The sequence below is a fragment of the Zingiber officinale genome, chromosome 6A (assembly GCF_018446385.1).
Source record: "Zingiber officinale cultivar Zhangliang chromosome 6A, Zo_v1.1, whole genome shotgun sequence".
In the NCBI taxonomy this organism is placed as follows: Eukaryota; Viridiplantae; Streptophyta; class Magnoliopsida; order Zingiberales; family Zingiberaceae; genus Zingiber; species Zingiber officinale.
The window spans coordinates 63,397,454-63,419,355 of record NC_055997.1 but is presented as its reverse complement, the minus strand read 5'-3'; the positions used below and the strand labels follow the sequence as shown (position 1 = coordinate 63,419,355).

General features: G+C 37.6%; 2 protein-coding genes and 1 long non-coding RNA gene across 5 annotated transcripts in view; 2 read left to right on the top strand and 1 right to left on the bottom strand.

The window, feature by feature from the left end:
- The window catches only part of LOC121996450 (probable NAD kinase 2, chloroplastic), a 33,034-nt gene extending 29,845 nt beyond the window's left edge, over window positions 1-3,189 (top strand). Inside the window, exon 9 of the transcript XR_006116086.1 lies at window positions 2,957-3,189. The gene's annotated coding sequence lies outside the window, so the exon portion shown is untranslated. The remainder of the gene's footprint in view (window positions 1-2,956) is intronic.
- Window positions 3,190-5,853: 2,664 nt separating this feature from the next.
- LOC121996449 lies at window positions 5,854-8,750 on the bottom strand. Of its 3 annotated transcripts, XR_006116085.1 has the most exons (5): window positions 8,397-8,750; window positions 8,013-8,079; window positions 7,201-7,231; window positions 6,281-7,105; window positions 5,854-6,043 (listed from the first exon to the last, which is right to left on the bottom strand). It is a non-coding gene; the product is annotated as an uncharacterized LOC121996449 (long non-coding RNA). The 3 variants fall into 3 exon arrangements; XR_006116084.1 differs by lacking the exon at window positions 7,201-7,231 and having other exon boundaries at window positions 8,397-8,749; XR_006116083.1 differs by lacking the exons at window positions 7,201-7,231; window positions 8,013-8,079 and having other exon boundaries at window positions 8,397-8,747.
- Window positions 8,751-14,186: 5,436 nt separating this feature from the next.
- Window positions 14,187-16,390, top strand: LOC121994853. Its single transcript, XM_042548753.1, has 4 exons — window positions 14,187-14,191; window positions 15,756-16,000; window positions 16,084-16,164; window positions 16,332-16,390. The coding sequence occupies exons 1-4, from the start codon at window positions 14,187-14,189 to the stop codon at window positions 16,337-16,339; spliced, it is 339 nt and encodes a 112-aa protein (XP_042404687.1). The 3' UTR covers window positions 16,340-16,390.
- Window positions 16,391-21,902: the final 5,512 nt, after the last annotated feature.

Sequence of the window (21,902 nt, the reverse complement as noted above, 5' to 3'; positions counted from 1 at the left end):
TAAAAATTATGTTTGACCCCATTAATGAGATCAGGAGAACGATACGAACCCAAAGAAATTTGTTTCGTGTCATTCCGAGCTCGCTAGGGTCATCTTCCGATTTTTAAAAGTTAAACCTAAAAAAACAGATTTTAGGGACGAATTTGGAAATTCGTCCCAAATTAGGGACGAACTTCTAAGTTCGTCCCTAATTTGGGACAAATTTCGTGTTTGTCGCAAAAATTAAATTTTTGTAAAATCAAAATAAATGCGTATAAAATACGGAAGATGGACCTAGAGAGCTCGGAATCACATGAAACAAGTTCCTATGGGTTCGTATCGATCTCATGATCACAATGATGGCCTCAAATAACTAATAAAAATTTTTAATCGTAATAATAGTTAGATGGACTCTATGAACCTAAAGACTTGGTGAAAAAGAGTTAGAGTTTGAAAATGATTAGGTGGTTTTGATATCCAAAAATCACTTACCTGAATATATTGTGTGAAAAAAATATTTGAGGTCATCATTGTGATCAGGAGATCGACACGAACCCATAGAAACTTGTTTCATGTGATTCCGAGCTCTCTAGGTCTATCTTTCGTATTTTATACGCATTTAATTTGATTTATGAAAAAATTAATTTTTGCGACAAACTTGAAATTCGTCCCAAATCAGGGACGAATTCCTAAGTTCGTCCCTAATTTGGTACGAATTTCAAGTTTGTCGCAAAAATCTATTTTTTTAGGTTAAACTTATAAAAATTGGAAGATGACCCTAGAGAACTCGGAATGACACGAAACAAGTTTCTATGAGTTCGTATCAATCTCGTAATCTTACTAATGGACCCAAACATAATTTTTAATCAATACACAGATCTTAATAAATTTTTGCAACAAGAATCAATTATTTATTACTCGTTTGGGTTTAAAAATTTATAATCATCAGTATATTTGTTAAAAATTATGTTTGACCCCATTAATGAGATCAGGAGAACGATACGAACCCAAAGAAATTTGTTTCGTGTCATTCCGAGCTCGCTAGGATCATCTTCCGATTTTTAAAAGTTAAACCTAAAAAAACAGATTTTAGGGACGAATTTGGAAATTCGTCCCAAATTAGGGACGAACTTCTAAATTCGTCCCTAATTTGGGACAAATTTCGTGTTTGTCGCAAAAATTAAATTTTTGTAAAATCAAAATAAATGCGTATAAAATACGGAAGATGGACCTAGAGAGCTCGGAATCACATGAAACAAGTTCCTATGGGTTCGTATCGATCTCATGATCACAATGATGGCCTCAAATAACTAATAAAATTTTTTAATCGTAATAATAGTTAGATGGACTCTATGAACCTTAAGACTTGGTGAAAAAGAGTTAGAGTTTGAAAATGATTAGGTGATTTTGATATCCAAAAATCACTTACCTGAATATATTGTGTGAAAAAAAATATTTGAGGTCATCATTGTGATCAGGAGATCGACACGAATCCATAGAAACTTGTTTCATGTGATTCCGAGTTCTCTAGGTCCATCTTTCGTATTTTATACGCATTTAATTTGATTTATGAAAAAATTAATTTTTGCGACAAACTTGAAATTCGTCCCAAATCAGGGACGAATTCCTAAGTTCGTCCTTAATTTGGGACGAATTTCAAGTTTGTCGCAAAAATCTATTTTTTTAGGTTAAACTTATAAAAATTGGAAGATGACCCTAGAGAACTCGGAATGACACGAAACAAGTTTCTATGAGTTCGTATCAATCTCGTGATCTTACTAATGGACCCAAACATAATTTTTAGTCAATACACAGATCTTAATAAATTTTTGCAACAAGAATCAAATATTTATTACTTGTTCGGGGTTACAAATTTATAATCGGCAGTATATTTGTTAAAAAATATGTTTAACCCCATTAATGAGATCAGGAGAACAATACAAACCCAAAGAAATTTGTTTCGTGTCATTCTGAGCTCTGCAAGATGATTTTCTAAATTTTTAGAATCACTTAAAAAAAATTGAAAGTTTGGGATGAATTTTTACTTCGTCCCTAATTAGGGACGAAATTGGCAACGAATGTGGTTTCGTTGCAAAAATCGCAATAATCCCAATCTCTACCGTGCCCTAATTATTTTTCTTCTCTTCTCCATCAGCTCGTGCGGCGGCGGCGAACCTTCTGCCCTATTCCGACCACGATCTCCAGCAGGTAAAGTTCATTTCTCCCCCTCTTTTTTCCCAACCATACTAGAGTGTAAGGCGTCGACCGCTGCTTGGTCGCGCTGGCTGTTCTTGCACGGCACGCACGGATCTCCGACCCCCTATATGCTGCAGTCGGACCTCGGTGGCCGCTGGTGGACTTGGCGGCCGCTGCCGGCCCAGGGTCGTTGCCGACCGCCTGGCGACGCTGGCTTGCCGGTCGCCGCCCCCTCTATGATGCCTAGGGGGCTGCTGTCGGTCTCCTTCTACCGTCAGCAGCTGTTGCCGGCAGAAGGACAGCCGTTGGTGGCCTTGGTGGCCACTGTCGGCCGCTTGGCGACATTGCCTTGCTTGTTGTCGGCCACCTGTGACGCCTAGGGGGGTTGTTGCCAATCTCGTGCTACTGTTGGTAGCCACTGCTGGCTCCTAGCTGCTGCTACTGACCCCGGCAGTCGGCTGTTGCTTTCCATCGGTGTCGGAGGATATAATTATTTTTGAATCTTATATACAATTGTAAACATTTTATTGTTTCTTGTGTAGGTTTGTACACAGACGCAGTTTGGAGAGACGCTCATTGTTGCTCTCCTTTGCAGGTATATGTATTTATACTTGTTTACTAATAATGATAGTAATAATGTTACTGTATTTGTCTAATTGTACTATATCTTGTTTTTATTTTGGTTGTTATATAGTATTTTCATATGTATGTTCACTTGCTTCATATTTACCATTAGTTTGTTGTCTAGAAGTTGTTTATTATTGTAATTTATTGTAAACAGCCAAAATGCAGAATGAAAGAAGTTGGATGTATTTGCCAAAATGTCGTCTGTTGGTAGTGATTTCAATTTATGGCTATAGGCGAGTGGGGGGCCAAAAGGGGAGGAAAGATATTCGGAATGGGTTCCTTGAGCAGAACCCATAGAGTTGGTCGTATATCTTCTTCCTCCTCCGCACATACCCAGCAGATGCATAACTTGACTGAAGAGGTTTCCCAGTTGAAGGGCATTATAAAGGACAGAGATGAAGAAATGAGAGAAATGTGTCGACAACAAGATTTTATTATGCGGCATCTTCAGTTAAGTTCTGTTTCAAGTCAAATTCCTCCCGGTGACGGTGATGATGGTGATGATGATGATGGCAATGGTGGTGATTCTTGATAAATTTATGGTAAATTTTATGTTTGAATTTTTTTCATGTCATGTTATAGTTGATTCTATATTTTCATTTTACCTTGATACATTGCTTCTTATGTCATGTTTGCTATCTATATAAGATAACACTGCAAAACAATTCTACTACCTTATTATTAATTTAGCTTTGTATCTTCATGTCCTTGCTCTTTTGATTGTTTTTTAGAACGCCTTATACTGTGATGTGTTATACTAATTCCATGCTGCCTTTGCATAATTTTGATGTTTGAATTACAATTATGTCATCTTTTTGATGCAGTGACTAGTTTAATTTGGTGATCATTCTTTTGAACCTTTCATAGAGTAACTATCTCTAATATTGATTTGAGTTCTTTTGTCAATTCTTTTACCAGCAGTTGTTATTATTTTTGTTGGCACTGGAAATCTTGTTCTAGTACAAAATCTTGTCTAGAAAGTAATGACTATTTGGTCTGCACTATTGCTTCACTCTTTAAGTATCTTCTATAAAATTGGGTTTAGATAAATTCAATTGCATGAGACGAGTTGGTTTTCTCATTCATAGTATAAATTGCAAAGAGCTATTAAAAATGAAGAACCACGATAACTTAGTGGTGTGAGATATCAGAGGAGGATGAATGACTTAATTTATACACTAAGGTTTATTTAAGCCATTAATTTCAATTGTCATACAAGGGTGTGTATCATGTGCATTTAGATTTAGTTTTTGAGTAGTTCCAGCCTCTTCAATAATACTCCCAACGCTTGATTTGAATATAGGAATAGGTTATGGGTTAGTATGAATGTGAAGCAAGTCATTTTTTTAGTGCATGAGATATTTTTACGTACCTTGTGGCATGATTTGAAAACCATTGCTTGTAGGATCCAGTTCTTATCAGTGTGACTACTGGAGTTTCACACTTTGAGAGATGTGCCCTTTGGGTTCAAGTTTTGTATAATTGTATTACCCTTTTTATGGAAGTGGCATTTCTGGAAATTATGAAGGAAACTATGCGGAAGAGGATATGAACATGAGGCTTGAACAAAGGATATGAATTACAAACAACTTTAATTTCACATTGATACTTTGCATTTTATGTCATGATGATACTTTGCATGTTATGACAAACAATCTTAGTAACAAATTTCATTCATGTATGTAAATGTTAGATACATATATCATTAATATGTTTGATACATTTTTTTTTAGTTATAAATGTTACTTATTGTTTGTTTGTAATTTAACGCAGGAAAAGAAGCATGGAAGGCGACCGAAGCTCCTGAGACATGACGATATGTATTTTATTTTCCTTTGGATGTCTTGTTACATTTGTTGTTTGGATTGTTATAGAACTTTCATGTTTGATATTATGAGTTGTTGAACTTGTTTGGATTTTGGCTAGTTGTATATATGAATATGACGTGTTTAGTTTTGGAATGATTTGTTTGGATATAAGATATATGGATTATGGATGTTTTGGATATGATGAGTTTAGTTTTGGGATGATTTGTTTGGATGTTGTATATGGATGTATTTGATATAAATTGTTGAAGATGTTGTAAGTGTAATATGTAAACAGAATAACAGAAAAATCAAAAAAAGATTCTGGATTTTTTTTTTATTTTTGGGACAAATTTTATGACAAATATGTTTTTGTCGCAAATTTATCGTAAATCTTTTGCGATTAATCAAAATTTGTCCCAGAATTCGTCGCAGATTTGGGACAAAATTAAGGTTTTCGTTGCAAATTAGAAACAACTTTTGGGACGAATTCAGATTCGTCCCAGAATTCGTCGCAAATAGCTTTTTTACCCCACGTCTTTAAAGCGACGTTTTTGGGACAAATCTAGGTTCATCGCAAATTTGCGACAAATCTGGATTCATCCCAAATTTGGGACGAATCTAAATTCGTCCCAAATTTGGGACGAATCCAAATTTGGGACGAAACCAGATTCGTCCCAAATTTGGGATGAAAATATTTTTTTGTCGCAAATCTTCGAGTTTTTTTCTCCTCTAGTCATTTGTAATTAAGCAACGTTTTTTGCGACGAAAAGTTTTCGTTGCAAATTTGGGACAAAAGAATATGTTTGTCACAGATATAAAATTATGAAATTTGCAACGAATAAATGTTTGTTGCAGATTTGCAACGAATTCTGCGACGAAGATTTAAATTTGTCGCAAATATTTCCAACGAAATTATGTATTCATCGCTAATATTTTTGCAACACCATTTTTGGGACGAATATAAATTCGTCCCAAAATTCGTCGCAAAAAATTTTACGACGAATTTTTTAATCAAATTCGTCCCAAATTTCGTCCCTAACTAGCAGTTTTTTTGTAGTGCCATTGATTTAATGCAAACAAAGTCAGGAGAGAAAAATTAAATAAAACTTATCAAAGAAAAATATAAAATATAAGAAAAAAGAAAATTATAATAACTGCATGAACTGTAACTAGAGAATAAATATTTCGCATAGCTCTAATATTTGGACATGAGAGAAGGATTTCCAGGACAACACTCAATATCTGCAAAACGGAAGAGAAAAAATCTCTCAGATATATACCTATAAGGTCATGATTAAAATCAACCATCTTTCTTTAATTACATAAAATCAAATGTAGTTAAAAGAGTATGTATGCCTCAGGCATTTACTAGCCTTTTTAAACATAATTCCAATGGATGGGCGTCTACTCATGATAAGTCGCTCATTTAAACCCTGTTCACAAGGAATGCAAACAAAGACAGTAAAATAAAGATGTTATACATAAATTAATCCTTTATAAATAGAAATATAATAATGTTCTATCATATGAATGAATTGAGCAAAAAAGAAAAGGAGAGAATGTAAAATAATTGCATTATGACTTCTTTGTCAGACTAGGGTATATAAAACAAATAAATTTCAAGATATATTCCATAAAAATAATATAATGATGATGTAAATTAACAATACCTTCCAAGGTAATGATGAAGGATGTATTTCCATCCTTGTCTTGTTGAAGGAGCTCTTTTATTTTATCTATGTCTTCCTCTCTTCCTCTCACCTCCTCATTCAAAATAGCAGAGTAGTCATCATGGTTTGGATCCATGGTCCATCATCTCCACCCGGAGGCCTAAAGCAACCCCTCTCTTGACTAGGTAATTCAACATGAAGTCATCTCTTTGAGCTCTACTAGGATGAATTGGCGGCTGCTCATTGTAAGGAAGTTATTGATGGCAAGACAGGATGACCGTGGTACAATAAATGTAATGACCGTGGCACATTTGATGGCAAGACAGGATTATTTCTTTTCGCGACACTATTCTTCCTTTGAGGCTTCGTTAATGCAAATTATTTGCTAGTGCATGTTTAATTTCATTTAGTTCAACAAGGTATAAGACCACAAAATGCCATGACACCTCACTGATATCTTATAAAAGTTATAATAGAGACCAGAAGGTATGAGGCACAAACTCTGATGTAATAATGGCCAATAGTGATATAAAAAAAATTCTAGAAGAGGAACAACATGAGAAAACTAGGCTGCTTACTGATAATTTAACACATGACAGTTTTCAAGTTGACACAAGTGCAGATGATACCTCAGTCATGTGTTGTGTCTCTTGAATATCTTCAAAGAGGGAGGAATAATAGGATGGATCATAAACAAAACCTCCCAAAATTTTATTAGCATTGGAGGTCTGCCTAGCTACTTCATTTGTTGGAGGGTTCACAAAGCTATCTCTAACATTATAATCTGCACAGTTTGTCGTATTGTCCAGTGTTGAAACCCCCAATCTGTACATTTGAACCCATAAAAATGAGGACAAAAATCTCAGTAAAAAGCCAATGATTTCCATCAACAATGCAAATTTGATTGAGAAGACAAATACTGGCCCAAACTTCTGATCGGGATTGAAGTTCCTATAGAATGTAACATTGCACAAAGGAAATAGTGAATGCCCATAACATAATGTATAAAGCATGTGGGTAATAAAAGCTTCAGTCAAATAAATTTAGAACAAATAAATTTGGAAGTCGATCAATAACCCATTAGTAATCATGTGGCAAATGGTTGAAATGGCAACAACCAAGAATGACAATATATAGTTCAAAATGAATTCATGCATTATAAGCAATAAGAATGATTGGAGATACTTGGTCTTGACATCATGCTACCTTGAGTTATAAATCTCATGGTGTGCCATCACATGGTGTCATATGTACATTCAACTCACTCCATCTCACTTGCTAATCAATTGAATGGTCAACTGATCATGAATTATAAGAAACATAATTAAATTCAAGTCACTAAGTGGCATACAGTCCTTTCATGACAATTTGGCTTCTTGTTTTTATCCTAGCTATTTAGGTCTTCCTATGGTAGACAGAAGCCCTTAAGAAGCAGTTACAAATATGCATTTAAACCAACTGTAACAAGATAATTATTTTCCCTCGTTTAGAGATAATTATTTCTCTTATTTCGCGAACTGTAACAAGATTAGCGATGTCCGTCACTCATATAAGATGTTCTTGCTACCCCAAATCTGGCTGTGAATTGAAACACATCACTGTACTCCCTTTGTTGAAATTTGGAACATTGAAAATGAAACAGGGAAAGAATTTGAACTAAAATTTAACTAACAAATATGCATTCAAACCAACTTATGCCGAGAATGAAAATGGAGGGGAGAGAGATTTGTACAATGTCGATCACGGGACGTCTACCAGGAACTCCACTTTGAAAAACTAAAACTGAATGGAGAAGGGGGCTGCAAAAATAAAAATTAAAAGGCTAAGCGTTACAGCTAAAAATCGTAACTTCAACCTAAAGCCAGAGGATTTCGCCGAAGTACAAGAGAATCAGCCCATTCTAGATCAGGGAGGATGACGCTTGAGAAGCAGTAAGATCTCACTACGTTCCCATTCAACAAAAATACTAAAAGCAAACAGAAAAAGACGGAAATCCCAAGCACGAAACTGACTAAAGCAATAAAAAGATTCAGCTCGTTGCAAAGGGCGAAGTAAACCACCTACAATCAAGAGAAAAAGGCAACGACTTTAGGTTGGAAAGGAGAAAAGGTCGTACCGCTTCGGAAGCTACTCCAGTTAATAGCATCGGCGAGAGACGGAGATCGAGCGCGATGCTCTTATCGCATTCCCAAATCGCACCATCGTAAAGATCGAGCGCGAGGCTCTTATCGCATTCCTAAAGCGCTCCATCGCGAAGGCGACGGTGACGATGTCAGTAACTTTCTGGTTTTCTCGCCCTTTTAATTACAAAACAAAGCAGATAAAAGGAAAACACGCATTGGACATGAAACCCTAATAAAGCTTAATTTGGCAGCGACTAGATTTTATGAGTCAAGAAGAAGAGACATTGAAAGGAATTGGGGGACTCATGATAAAATTCGAGACTAAGAGAATGAAGTAAGTTTTGGAAGACTTAATAATGGGACTCAAGGAAAAGGATGATTAATGCACAATGGAGGTAACAACTAAATGGATCACATTCCTTCAAATTGAAAGTGAAATTGGACCAACATGAGAACCATTTTTGTATGTATTTTTGGGGATTTTTTTCTAAAGTGACTTTTGATATCCTTTGTGGGTTTTTAATGTATTTTTGAGAGTTCCTAAGCTAGTATAATAAATACTATGCATGTATAGTTGCATTAAGCTAGTATTAGGGATTAGTGGTTGCATTAGTGGATAATAAATACCATGCATGCAAGCATGATATTTATTGCATAATTAGTGCATAGTGGATCTTAAGGGATGTTAAATAGGAGAACTCTTGTATGGAAAAGCAAGTAAGTTTGAATGAAAATTTTAATTTCTCTTTAGTGAGAGCTTCCTTCTAGTTCTTAGGCAAAGAACTAATTCCGATCTTATCAAGGCAACTTGTGGCGATCAAACCCCATGACTTATCACTCACCTTATCATCTTGCTTGAGTGTGGCGTCAATACCCTTCCCCAAGCCGAATTTCAAGGCGATCCATTTACAAGGCTCTTTATCATTTGGTATCAGAGCCTTGGCTCCTTGATTTTCAAGTTTGTGTCTTGTTTTTCATCTTTGTTCTTGTTCATCTGTGTTGATCTCTCCGTCCCTATCTATCGTAAATTTCTGTTCACTATTTGGGTCCTCAACTCCAAAAAAAAAAAACAAAGGAAAATTCGGAAAAAAAAAAGAAGAAAAAGGAATCATTAGAGTCATTGGTTTCTTTTTGAAAAAAAAAAAGAGGATTTGTAAATTGAAAGGACTCAATATTTTTTCTTTGTGAAATCTGAATTCAAAGATATTCCTTTCATTGCTCTTGATCGTTACTGAATTTCTCATTTTATCCGTTTATTTCTCTTGTTGGTTTCTTGTTCACTTGATTGTTTACTTGTTGTCTTGAGAAAGATATTGATAAGGTTCTTTCCTTAAGAGCTTATAAAGGAAGCTGAGTGAATAAATTTGAGTGCAACCACGTGAGTAGAGTGGTGAGGTCCGTCTAACATTTCTTTTGTAATTTTCCTTGTCATCTTCTTTTTTTTCTTTTTTTTTTTTTGCAAGCATGAGTGGGGAAAAATCACCTCATTCCCCTAGGCGAGATCTTAATAGGCTTCAAATGGAGGCACTTATTCGACAATTTGAGAGAATGCTTTAAAGACAACTTGAAGAAATACACGAAAGGATGGACCGACTTGAAGGAGAAAAAGTTTCCAACCGTGGGGGTAATTCTAATCATGAAGAATCTCGTCAAAGTGATCCATTCTATGATTCACCAAGAGAAAGAAGGAGGCATGAAGGGGGAAGAAGACGTGAGAGAGGAGGTAGAGACCATATATGAGAAGATGATCTAGGAGGCGTGAAAGTCCAGATACCTTCCTTCCACGGGAGGAATGACCTCGAAGCATATCTTGAGTGGGAGATGAAAATAGAGCAAATCTTCTCATGCCACAATTATAATGATGCAAAAAAGTAAAGGTAGCTGCCCTTGAGTTCACCGATTATGCCTTAATTTGGTGGGATCAATTGCAAAAGGAGAGAAGAAGGTATGAAGAGCATCCTATCAACACTTGGGACGAAATGAAGACTTTGATGAGAAGGAGATTTGTGCCTTCCCACTATCACAGGGAATTGCACAACAAATTGCAAAAACTCACCCAAGGGAGTAGGAGTGTGGATGATTACTACAAGGAGATGGAGGTGGCTTTGATTAGAGTCAATATTGTGGAGGATAGGGAAGCTACCATGGCTCGATTTCTCCATGGCCTAAACCGAGATATTGGAGACATTGTGGAGTTACAACATCATGTGGAGCTTGACGAATTAGTACATCAAGCAATGAAAATAGAACAACAATTAAAGAGAAAAGACGTTATGAAGAAATCCTCTTCTCCAAACTACTCTTCAAGTTGGAAGGACAAGACAAAGAAGGAGGGTTCTTCTTCAAATTCTAATGAGGCAGCAAGCACTAAGAAGCCTATTCCTACTACCTCTTCTTCCACTTCTAAGAGTAGGGATATCAAGTGTTTTAGATGTTTGGGAAAATGTCATATTGCATCCGAATGCCCTAATAAGAAGACTATGGTGGTGAGGGATAATGGGAGTATCTCTAGTGAAGAAATTTCTTCTCATTCCTCTTCCTTAAGCGATGAGGAAAATGATGGAGCAGCCTATGCGCAAGATGGAGATCTCTCTTGGTGGTTAGGAGATTATTGGGAAGCCAAGCCAAGGAGCATGAGGAGGACCAAAGAGAAAATATTTTTCATACCCGCTACCTTATTCAAGGTAAGACATGCTCTATGATCATTGATGGTGGAAGTTGTACCAATGTGGCAAGCACTAGGTTGGTTACCAAACTCAACCTCAAGACTATACCACATGAAAAACCATATAAACTCCAATGACTAAGTAATAGTGGTGAATTGGTAGTGAACCAGTAAGTGTTGATTAATTTCTCCATTGGCAAATATGAAGATCAAGTTCTATGTGATATTGTGCCTATGGAGGCAAGCCACATTCTTCTTGGAAGACCTTGGCAGTTTGATAGGCGAGCTCACCATGATGGATTCTCCAACAAGTTCTCTTTTGTCCACAATTCTCACAAAGTCACACTTGTACCGTTATCACATAGGGAGGTTTGTGAGGATCAAATAAAAATGTGAGAGAAAAGAGAAAAAGAATAGCAAGAGCTTAAGAAAAAGAAAGAGTGTGTGAAAAAGAAAATACTTGATTTTGAGGACAAAATTCAAAAGAAAAGGGAGAATGAGGAAAAGAAAGAGAGAAAAATAGAAAATTTGTTTACAAGAGGAAGTGAGACGAAGAAAGCTTATTTAACAAGGTAGCCTATATTTCTTCTTTTGTGCAAGGAAACTTGCTTGGAATCTAATACTAACTCATTGCCTAGTGATGTTATTGTTATTTTGCAGAATTTTGAGGATGTGTTCCCCAAGGAAGTACCTCACGGTTTGCCTCCAATGAGGGGGATTAACACCAAATAGATCTTATTCCTGGCACTTCTTTGCCCAATAGGTCAGCTTATAAGAGCAACCCTCAAGAAATAAAGGAGATACAAAATCAAGTGGAAGAGTTATTGCAAAAAGGATGGGTTAGAGAAAGTTTAAGTCCTTGTGCTGTACCCGTATTTTTGGTGCCCAACATCAAAATTCGGTATAGACATCCTATCCCTAGACTTGATGAATTGCATGGTGCTTGCTTCTTTTCTAAAATTGATTTGAAAAGTGGGTACCATCAAATTAGGATAAGGAAAGGGGATGAATGGAAAACAACTTCAAAACCAAATATGGATTGTACAAATGGTTGGTAATGCCTTTTGGGTTAACTATGTACCAAGCACTTTTATGAGGCTTACGAACCATGTCTTATGAGAATTTCTTGGAAAATTTGTGGTAGTATACTTTGATGATATTTTGGTATATTCCAAGAGTTTTGTTGAGCATATTGCACATCTCCAATCTATCTTGCATGTCCTTAGAAAGGAAAAACTATATGCTAACTTGGAAAAGTGTTCTTTTTGCACTAATCATGTATTTTTTCTTGGTTTTGTCATAAGTTCTAAAGGAGTGCAGGTTGATGAAAGGAAAGTTAAGGCCATTAGAGATTGGCCAACTCCTAAAACTGTGAGTGAGGTTAGGAGCTTCCATGGGTTGACAAGTTTCTATAGGAGGTTTGTGAAGGACTTCAGCACAGTGGCAGCACCTCTAAATGAAATTGTTAAGAAAAACATGGGTTTTAGATGGGGGGAGAATCAAGAAAATGCATTTCAAACACTTAAGGATAAACTTACACATGCACTCATTCTTGTTTTACCTGGTTTTTCCAAATCATTTGAAATTGAATGTGATGCATCTCATGTGGGTATTGGGGTTGTTTTACTTCAAGATGGTCATCCCATTGCATATTTTAGTGAGAAACTAAGTGGCGTCACTCTCAACTATTCCACTTATAATATAAAATTGTATGCACTTATTAGAGCATTGCAAACATGGCATCATTATCTTTTGCCTAAAGAATTTGTTATTCATAGTGATCATGAATCTTTGAAGTATTTGAAAGGGCAAGGGAAGCTCAACAAAAGGCATGCCAAATGGGTCAAATTTCTTGAACAATTTCTTTATGTGATTAAGCATAAGCAAGGAAAGGTAAATGTTGTAGCAGATGCACTTTCAAGTAGGTATAACTTGTTAACTACACTTGAAACTAAATTACTTGACTTTGAACATATTAAGGAATTGTATGTACATGATAATGAGTTTTCCCAATTATATGCTACATGTGAAAAGAAATCATAAAATGAGTTTGTTAGGCATGACAACTACTTGTTTAAGAACAATATACTTTGCGTGCCTAGAGGATCTATGGGTAAATTACTAGTTAGGGAAGCACATGACGGGGGTTTAATGGGACACTTTGGGGTTCAAAAGACCTTAGACATGTTGCTTGAACATTTTCATTGGTCACACATGAAACATGATGTGCAGAAATTTTGTGCACAGTGCATTGTGTGTAAAAAAGCAAAATCTAAAACATTACCTCATGGACTTTATATGCCTTTGCCTATTCCTAATTTTCCTTGAACTGACTTGTCTATGGATTTTGTTTTAGGGCTACCACGTACTAAAAAAAGGTAAGGACTCCATTTTTGTAGTAGTTGATAGATTTTCCAAGATGACACACTTCATACCTTGTCACAAAGTGGATGATGCAACTTATGTGGTAGATTTATTTTTCAAAGAGGTGGTAAGACTTCATGGCATGCCTAGGAGCATTGTTTCAGATCATGACACCAAATTTTTAAGCCATTTTGGAGGACCTTATTGAATAAGCTAGGAACAAAGCTTCTTTTCTCCACCACATGCCACCCACAAACTGACGGCCAGACTGAGGTGGTAAATAGGACATTTTCCACTCTTCTTAGAGCAATTATTAAGAAGAACATTAAATCTTGGGAAGAATGTTTACCTCATGTTGAATTTGCTTATAATAGGGTGGTCCATTCTACTACTCAATTTTCTCCTTTTGAGATTGTTTATGGGTTCAATCCACTAACACCTCTTGATTTGCTTCCTTTACCTAACACTTCTTCTTTAGTTCACAAGGATGGCAAAACAAAGGCAGAATATGTGAAGAAGCTTCATGAGCAAGTTAAAGCTCAAATTGAGAAGAAAATGGAGCAATATACAAATCGAGCCAATAAAGGGAGAAAAAGAGTTATCCTTGAACCTGGTGATTGGGTGTGGCTTTATATGAGGAAGGAACAGTTTCCTACCCAAAGGAAATCAAAACTTCAACCAAGAGGAGATGGACCATTCCAAGTGTTGGAAAGAATTAATGACAATGCTTACAAAATTGATTTACCCGGTGAGCATGGTGTTAGTGCAACATTTAATGTGGCTGATTTGAGTCCTTTTGATGTAGGTGATGATGACCTAAATTCGAGGATGAATTCACCTAAAGAAGGAGGGAATGATGTGGGCCAAGAAGAGGCATTGAAGGGAATTGGGGGACCCATGACGAGGTCCAAGACTAAGAGAATGAAGCAAGCTTTGGAAGGCTTAATAATGGGGCTCAAGGAAAAGGAGGATCAATGCACAATGGAGGCAACAACTAAATGGATCACATTCCTTCAAATTGAAAGTGAAATTGGACCAACATGAGGACCATTTTCGTATGTATTTTTGGAGGGTTTTTTCTAAAGTGACTTTTGATGTCCTTTGTGGGGGTTTTAATGCATTTTTTAGAGTTCCTAAGCTAGTATAATAAATATCATGCATGCATAGTTGCATTAAGCTAGTATTAGGGATTAGTCGTTGCATTAGCGGATAATAAATACCATGCATGCAAGCATGATATTTATTGCATAATTAGTGCATAGTGGATGTTAAGGGATGTTAAATAGGAGAACTCTTGTATGGAAAAGCAAGTAAGTTTGAATGAAAATTTTAGTTTCTCTTTGGTGAGAGCTTCCTTCTAGTTCTTAGGCAAAGAACTAATTCCGATCTTATCAAGGCAACTTGTGGCGATCAAACCCCATGACTTATTACTCACCTTCTCATCTTGCTTGAGTGTGGCGTCAATACCCTTCCCCAAGCTGAATTTCAAGCCGATACATTTACAACGTTCTTTATCATTTGGTATCAGAGCCTTGGCTCCTTGATTTTTAGGTTTGTGTCTTGTTTTTCATCTTTGTTCTTGTCCATCTTTGTTGATCTCTCCGTCCCTATCTGTCATAAATTCGCAACGGTTTCTCTTAAAATCGTTGTCTTTGTGGTGTCGTCTTTTAACATTTTTGTTGTAGTGATGGTTGGAGGCACCCTCACACCCCCCTTGGAGACACCTCTAATAGTCGTTAAACTATCGTTGGAAGAGGATAAATGTAAAATACCGGAAAATAGGCGAATCTTAATAAAGGAATTTTTCAAAATTTTGGACATTTTTCGGGAATTTTTCGGAGCTCGTACGGACGAGTTGACGGGGATAAGAACGGGGTCCGGAAAAGCCTGTTTAGGTTACCCCGTTTAAATGAGGAAAAGTTGATTTTTCCTTTTCCTTTTAAATTCTTTTTCTCTTTTTCTTATTTCTTATTCTGTTTTCTTTCTCGCCGAAACATCTCCGCGCGCCTCTTCTCTCCCTCACTCCCGAACCCGACGCCAAGAGCCCTAACCGCCGGCTACTCGGCGGTTCTCTCTTCTTCTTCCTCATCCCTTGCCCCTCACGAGGACAGCATCCTCTGCCCTAGCCTTGCCGTGGAGTTCCCAGCGCCGTCGCCGCGACAGTTTTCCCTCTCCTCAGCCGTGGCCTAGGGTTTGTGGCAAATCCCTTTATCTTCTCGTCTTCTCCCTCACCGAACCTGATTTCCCCTCTTCTTCTTTTCTTCTTCTTCTGCCCTAGCGCCGACCAAGTTTATGTTTCACCTCTCTTTATTTCTTCCGGCAGAGCAAGGGCCGACCGACTGTTCTACCTCCTGATCGTCGGCCATCATCACTCGACTGCCATCATTCATCGCCGGAGGTGCTTCTTGTGTTTGTGGTCATTGTGGTCGCAGGATTCTACCGAGCCTCTTCCCCATCGGTTGATTGTTGACGCTGGGCCCTGGTTCTTTTCTCCACTGCCGGCTTCTTCTTCCATTAGCCACCGACAGAGAGGGAACGAGGGGCACTGGTTAGGAGAGGCAGATTTGAGTAGGTATGTGAATATAATTTGGGGATGTTGCATTGAGTTGTTGGCTGATCACAGTGGATTCTGTCACTGTTTATTTCCGCAGCAGTAACTTCTAGTTCCGGTCATTATATCACCAAGGCACGCGTCTCCGACAGTGACTCAACAGTCGGGCATACGCAATTGGGTGAGTTTTGGATTAAGGTAAATGCATGGTTGTGAGTATAATTGTGGATTTCATGGTTGTAGGATTATGTTGAGTTAATCTAATTTGGAATTTCTTAATTCGATTAGGATTTAGTTTAGCTAACTAATGTGTGATAGAAGTTGCTAAACTAAATATTGGTGATACAGGAGCTTGACGCGAGACGTGTTTCTCAATTATTGGATTTGGACCACTTTATTGGAGGCGGGTACTTTGACTTATGTCTTTTGATATACATGATAATATGTTTAACATATAACAGTAATTGTGTTACCTGTTTATTTCGGTTGGTCACTACATGATTAGTACATGTTGTTTGTTTATTTATTCTGCACTGCATATTGTCTACCTGATCACATATGCCTTAGGTAGTGACCTAACCACATGCTCTGTTATATTCTGGATCTAGGGTTTATTTGATACCCTCTTCGATTTGTGTACCTTCTATTTGATACGTCTTCTTGTGGTACACACTTTGTATCTATTTATATGGATCATGCCATGTTATTCATGAGATTGCCATGTTCAGTATCATGCATCATGATTGCATACTGTGCGATTGTCGGCTCTACTTTGGTTGAGCTCATCGCCAGTTACATGTACTGCACACATCACCCATGGATTTGTATATCTGGCTGGTGTGTGGCGGTTCTGCTGTTTGGCTCCGTTGGTCAGGCGACTCAGCGTGGTAGCCGGCAGTCAGTTCCGCTCTGTTTGGCTCCGTTGGCATTTAGGGTAGCAGCGTGGTAGCCGGCAGATGGTGGACTTTGTTTGGCTCCGTTGGTCAGGAGACTCAGCGTGGTAGCCGGCAGAGATATCCTCCCCGTCATCGTGTACTGGGAGATGAGAGCATTGAGCTCCCCCATTTATGATTTGGGGTCACAGGACAGGAGTACTCCGACAGCATCCCGTTTACTCTGTCATTGCTCAGGAGCATTGATTTCAGAGTATGGGGTTTACATATGCATTTATTGCATTTTTATTTGCTTGTGATTGCTGCACTTATATGCTGCATTTGTTTGGATGCATTGATTGACATGCATACAGGATTATGACTCACTCGGTCCGACGACTTGTTACCTTTATACTTTGATTCCGGTTAGTACAGTTATCTTCTGATTTCATTTCAGTTGCATTTATCCTCCTCATATTCAGGAGACTGTACGCATGATTAGTGTTGTCTGTTATTTGTTTTATTATGCATATCAGTTGTACCTGCTGAGTGTTGGACTCACCCGCCTCCATTGTTGATATATTTTCAGGTTGAGGCTGGCTGGCCCCCATCTGCACGTAGAGCTAGTTCTCTACTAGGTTGTTATTTGCTTTATTTTGGTTTTTCTTCCATCAGACTATGTTTTAGTTTTGTTTTGGATTTTATCTATGGATATTGTACGGATTGTTACCGTTTGATGGACTTTTGGATGGTTTGGTTTTTATTCTACTATATGCCTGCCTGGACGGCAGAAGAGGTGAGTTCGTTGGATTTGAGCTTTACGAGTGTAGTGGAGTAGGGTGGATTTCGAGTCAGAGTCCTATTGTTGTTGTTTACTATTATTAACTGCGTGGTTGTGACAGCCAGAGGCTGGATATCTTTATTAACTGCGTGGTGTTTGTCTTTATTTTTTTTGTTATCATTCCAGCCGCCTGTGGCTGATGTATATGTGATATGTAGAAAGTTTCATATTGTCCGCCGTACAGGGGAGATGCTGCCGAGACTCCTCTGGGGCGTGACAATTTAGTGGTATCAGAGCAGGTATACGATACTTGCTATGTGTTTTGGATTTTCGTTGATTTATCTGATACCAATTTATTTGGTATCAAAGCATAAGTTTTACGATTCTTTGATTTCGTATTGTGGACATTTGGGATAACCTGATACCAATTTATTTGGTATCAGAGCGCCAAAGTTGGCGATACTTGTTGGATTTCCGTGTGTTGGATTTTTGAGATTTATCTGATACCAATTTATTTGGTATCAGAGCGGGTTATGATACCTGCTTTTGGTGTTCTGGTGATTTATCGGATACCTGTTTTTTTTTGGGTATTCTGGATTTTTGGATTAGCCCAAGTTTGCGAGTCAAACTGGGTAGTTGTTTGAGTGACATGGATTTTTCCATTACGATTGGGTTTGGATTTCCGTTTCGGATTTATATGGATTTCCGGCGATTTTCTCGTTCGGAATTTTGAGGTCAGAAGTTGGGGACTGGACAGCGATGGAACATCTCCAGACGGCAAATAGGTATGATGTTTATTTTATGATAGTTATGGCATGTATTAGCACTTTATCTTTAGTACCTGTCTGATTGCTATAGCCCATATTACATGTGATGGGTTAGCCATTGAGCATGGTTGACCTTAATAGAGATCAAGGATTATAGTCTCTGGTGATTTTTCACATCATACCATCAGTAGTTTTAGCTTCTGTTACTACTAGTAGGAGATGGAGGCACATACCAGCCTCTGCTATTATTAGCTGTATAGTGGATGGTACCTACATATTCATGTTGACTTAGCCAATAGAGTTTTTATACTCATATCTTTTGGATATTAGGGTACTCGATCTGATGGAAATTGGTCATTGGGGAGTTATCATGTTTGATCATTGATGAGAATGGTTTGAGGTTGAGGGATATTGTGAGATCAGGTATTGTGATATGTTAATTTCTAATGATTTAAGAGGATAAATGTTATGTGGTTGTCTGATGATCAAATACTAGATATTTGTTTTGATGATCTATTAGTGGATAACTATTTTGATGATTTATATTTGGGTTGTCATTGATGGTGACATAGTGAGTGTCATTTATGATATTCACAGGTTTGATGATTATGGTTGGTGATCAGATTATAAATTGGATGCTGGAGAGTTTTACGGTTGAATGTGCCTATGAGATTTTAATAAACCTGGTTGGTTATGGATAGTTAACAGGATATATAAAAAAAAAAAAATTGATATATGCTTCCTCTGAAATTGGACTATGTGGATAAATAATGATTGATGTTTTGAATACTAACTTGCCCTCATGGGGAGTAGAGACTTATTCATCTGATATTATGTGGGCTGATGTTTTTGAGGATGAAAATGAGAGTGTCGTGATGTTCTTAAATTTTGACTTTTTCTTTGGGTCGTACACATATGTGGTTGGATATACCTTAGTTGCTTGTGGAGGATTAAGGTATTCTTGATTAGTTAGTAAATGAATGATTTAGTTTTGTTGGTTGATCAGTAGTGGATTGTCATACTCTATTTTTAGAGGTTTGAACCTTTAGGTTATTTGTGCTTAGTTATGTATCTAGAGCACATTTGAGTACATGTTTTGTACTGATGTGAAAATGACTGATTTAGCCATATATCATTATCGGCTTGGATAAGTTATAAAGGATCGATGTATCCTATTCTATGAAGATTTTGACCGTGGATTGTATATACCTGGTGGGTTAATTTAGAGGGTGTTTGGGATGTGACCCCGCTGATGTAAGGAAGTGTAGAGCTAATTGCTTAACACTTATGGGATACAATTGTTACTAGTGTATACTGGAAGAGTACATTTGGATTTATGATGATAAAATTTTTCCCATTTGATATAGTCTTGGTAGGGTATGACATTGACTTGCAATGTTATACCACGGCTGTGTATATTTTTCTTGTCCGATACTAGTTCCTTTGAACTTAGAGCAGGGTTGTTACTGGATGATTAGGCTGCTCCATTTTGAGTTGCTTTTGATTGATGTATTCATGCTTGATACATATGCATGAATTTTGTTTAGATATACCCGTAACCCATGAGTGTTGGTAGCATAAGGTTGGTCTCTTTGATTGAGCTGGTATGCTGATTTTGCATGTCTATATTGCACGTATATGATGATTGTTATGTGTTGTAAGAGTCCTGGGTGGACTGTCCATTTGTAAGTAGTATATGTATCCATGTTCTGATATGGTTTGAAGGTTCCTTGTGAATCATAGATATGTAGTTGGGTGTATGTATCTGGAGGTATTATTGAAGATATCTTGTTGATTAAATCCGAGATGTAGTATATGTACATCGGTGGTGTTTTGTTGGAGGCATTTTGTCGATTTAATCTGAGTTGTGATATGTACATATGTGTTTGGTGTGGTATCTGAGGTATCTTTTGATTATGTTTGATTTTATGAGTGCACCTGGGTTTAGTAGGTTTTATTGGAAGTATATGTTGGTTATACTATATGTTATGTGAGTGTTGTTTGAGGTGTATTGTTGATTTTACCTACATTGATTTTGCACACGTGTTCGGTATGTATTGTTGGAGGTATCATACTGAATATACCTGAGTTGTGAATATGATTGGTGTATAATAATTGGAGGATTTTGTTGATCATACATATGTTGTGTGAGCATGAGTGCTAGGTGTATACATTGGTAGCAGTATGATGATTCTACTTATACTGAATGCAGAATGTGGAGTGACTGCATTATGTCATTTGTTGAATTAACCCATCAACTAATTTTCCTATCAGTGGATGACTCACTAGGATGCTGATAGAGTTGATGATGAATTTGATTAGTTACTAGGTTGTTATATCCTAGGATAACCACAGCGAATTGTGGTAGAGAGATCTTGTACAGTCTCTAGCTGGATAGTTAGGTGCCTTGGGGTACTTAGGTATTGTTTTGTGGTGGAGCGTTGCTCCCACATATCACGGATTGCTGGTAGCGGAGCATTGCTCCTATATTTATTGCAGATACATATTTGATTATTTGTGGTGGAGTGTTGCTCCCACATATTGAGGGTAGAGCGTTGCTCCCACATATGTAGTATTTCCTGTGATGGAGCGTTGCTCTCACCCTGGAGGATCTATTCTTTGGTGATTTATGTTATTGATGATCAGATTTTTCGATTTATTATTGGAGATCTTATGAATAGGAATGTCTGTGATACAGACATTATGTGTATTGGTTTTTGCCATATAGGCTTACAGTGCCTTAGATGTTTTCAGGGACTCGATAATCCTGGTATGTCGAGGATGTTTGGATAGGTGTCCATTATCTTTGTGGACGATGTTGTGGTTTATTACGGATCCGAGGTGAGTCACGTACACTATCTTTGCATAGATCTAGAGATGATTCGACGAGAACATCTATATGTGATTATCAGTAGTGCTGGTTTGGATTGTCTTTTGTTATGATGTTTGGAACACACGGTCACCAGTAGAAGTATACCGTGGTTCCACAGGAGATAGAGGTTGTTACCGTTGGGAGCAGCCGAAGTCAGTGTAGGAGATCCGCAGTCTTTTGTGACTCGCAGGATATTACAGACCTTTCGTCGAGGGTTTCTTCCGCATAGCTATGCTACTTTCACGCGTGACCATGAAAGGCGTGAAGTTTACTCGGACTGAGGATTGCAAGACCAGCTTTTAGGAGCTGAAGCGGAGACTAGTGTCGGCTTCGATTTTTGGTTTTTACCTTCTGGAGAGGACGGATATGTCCTCTACACCAACGCATCTATTCAGGATTTGAGCGCTGTTCTGATGCAGCACGATATGTTAGTCTCTTATGATTCTCGTCGGTTGAAGGAGCATGAGAAGGTCTACCCTGTACATGATCTGTAAATGGCCGCTGTTATTTTTGCCCTGAAGATTTGGCGGCAGTACCTGTATGATATTACATTGAGATTCTCACTGACCATCGGAATCTCAAATATCTGTTCACTCAGAAGGAACTTAATCTTCGACCGAGGAGATA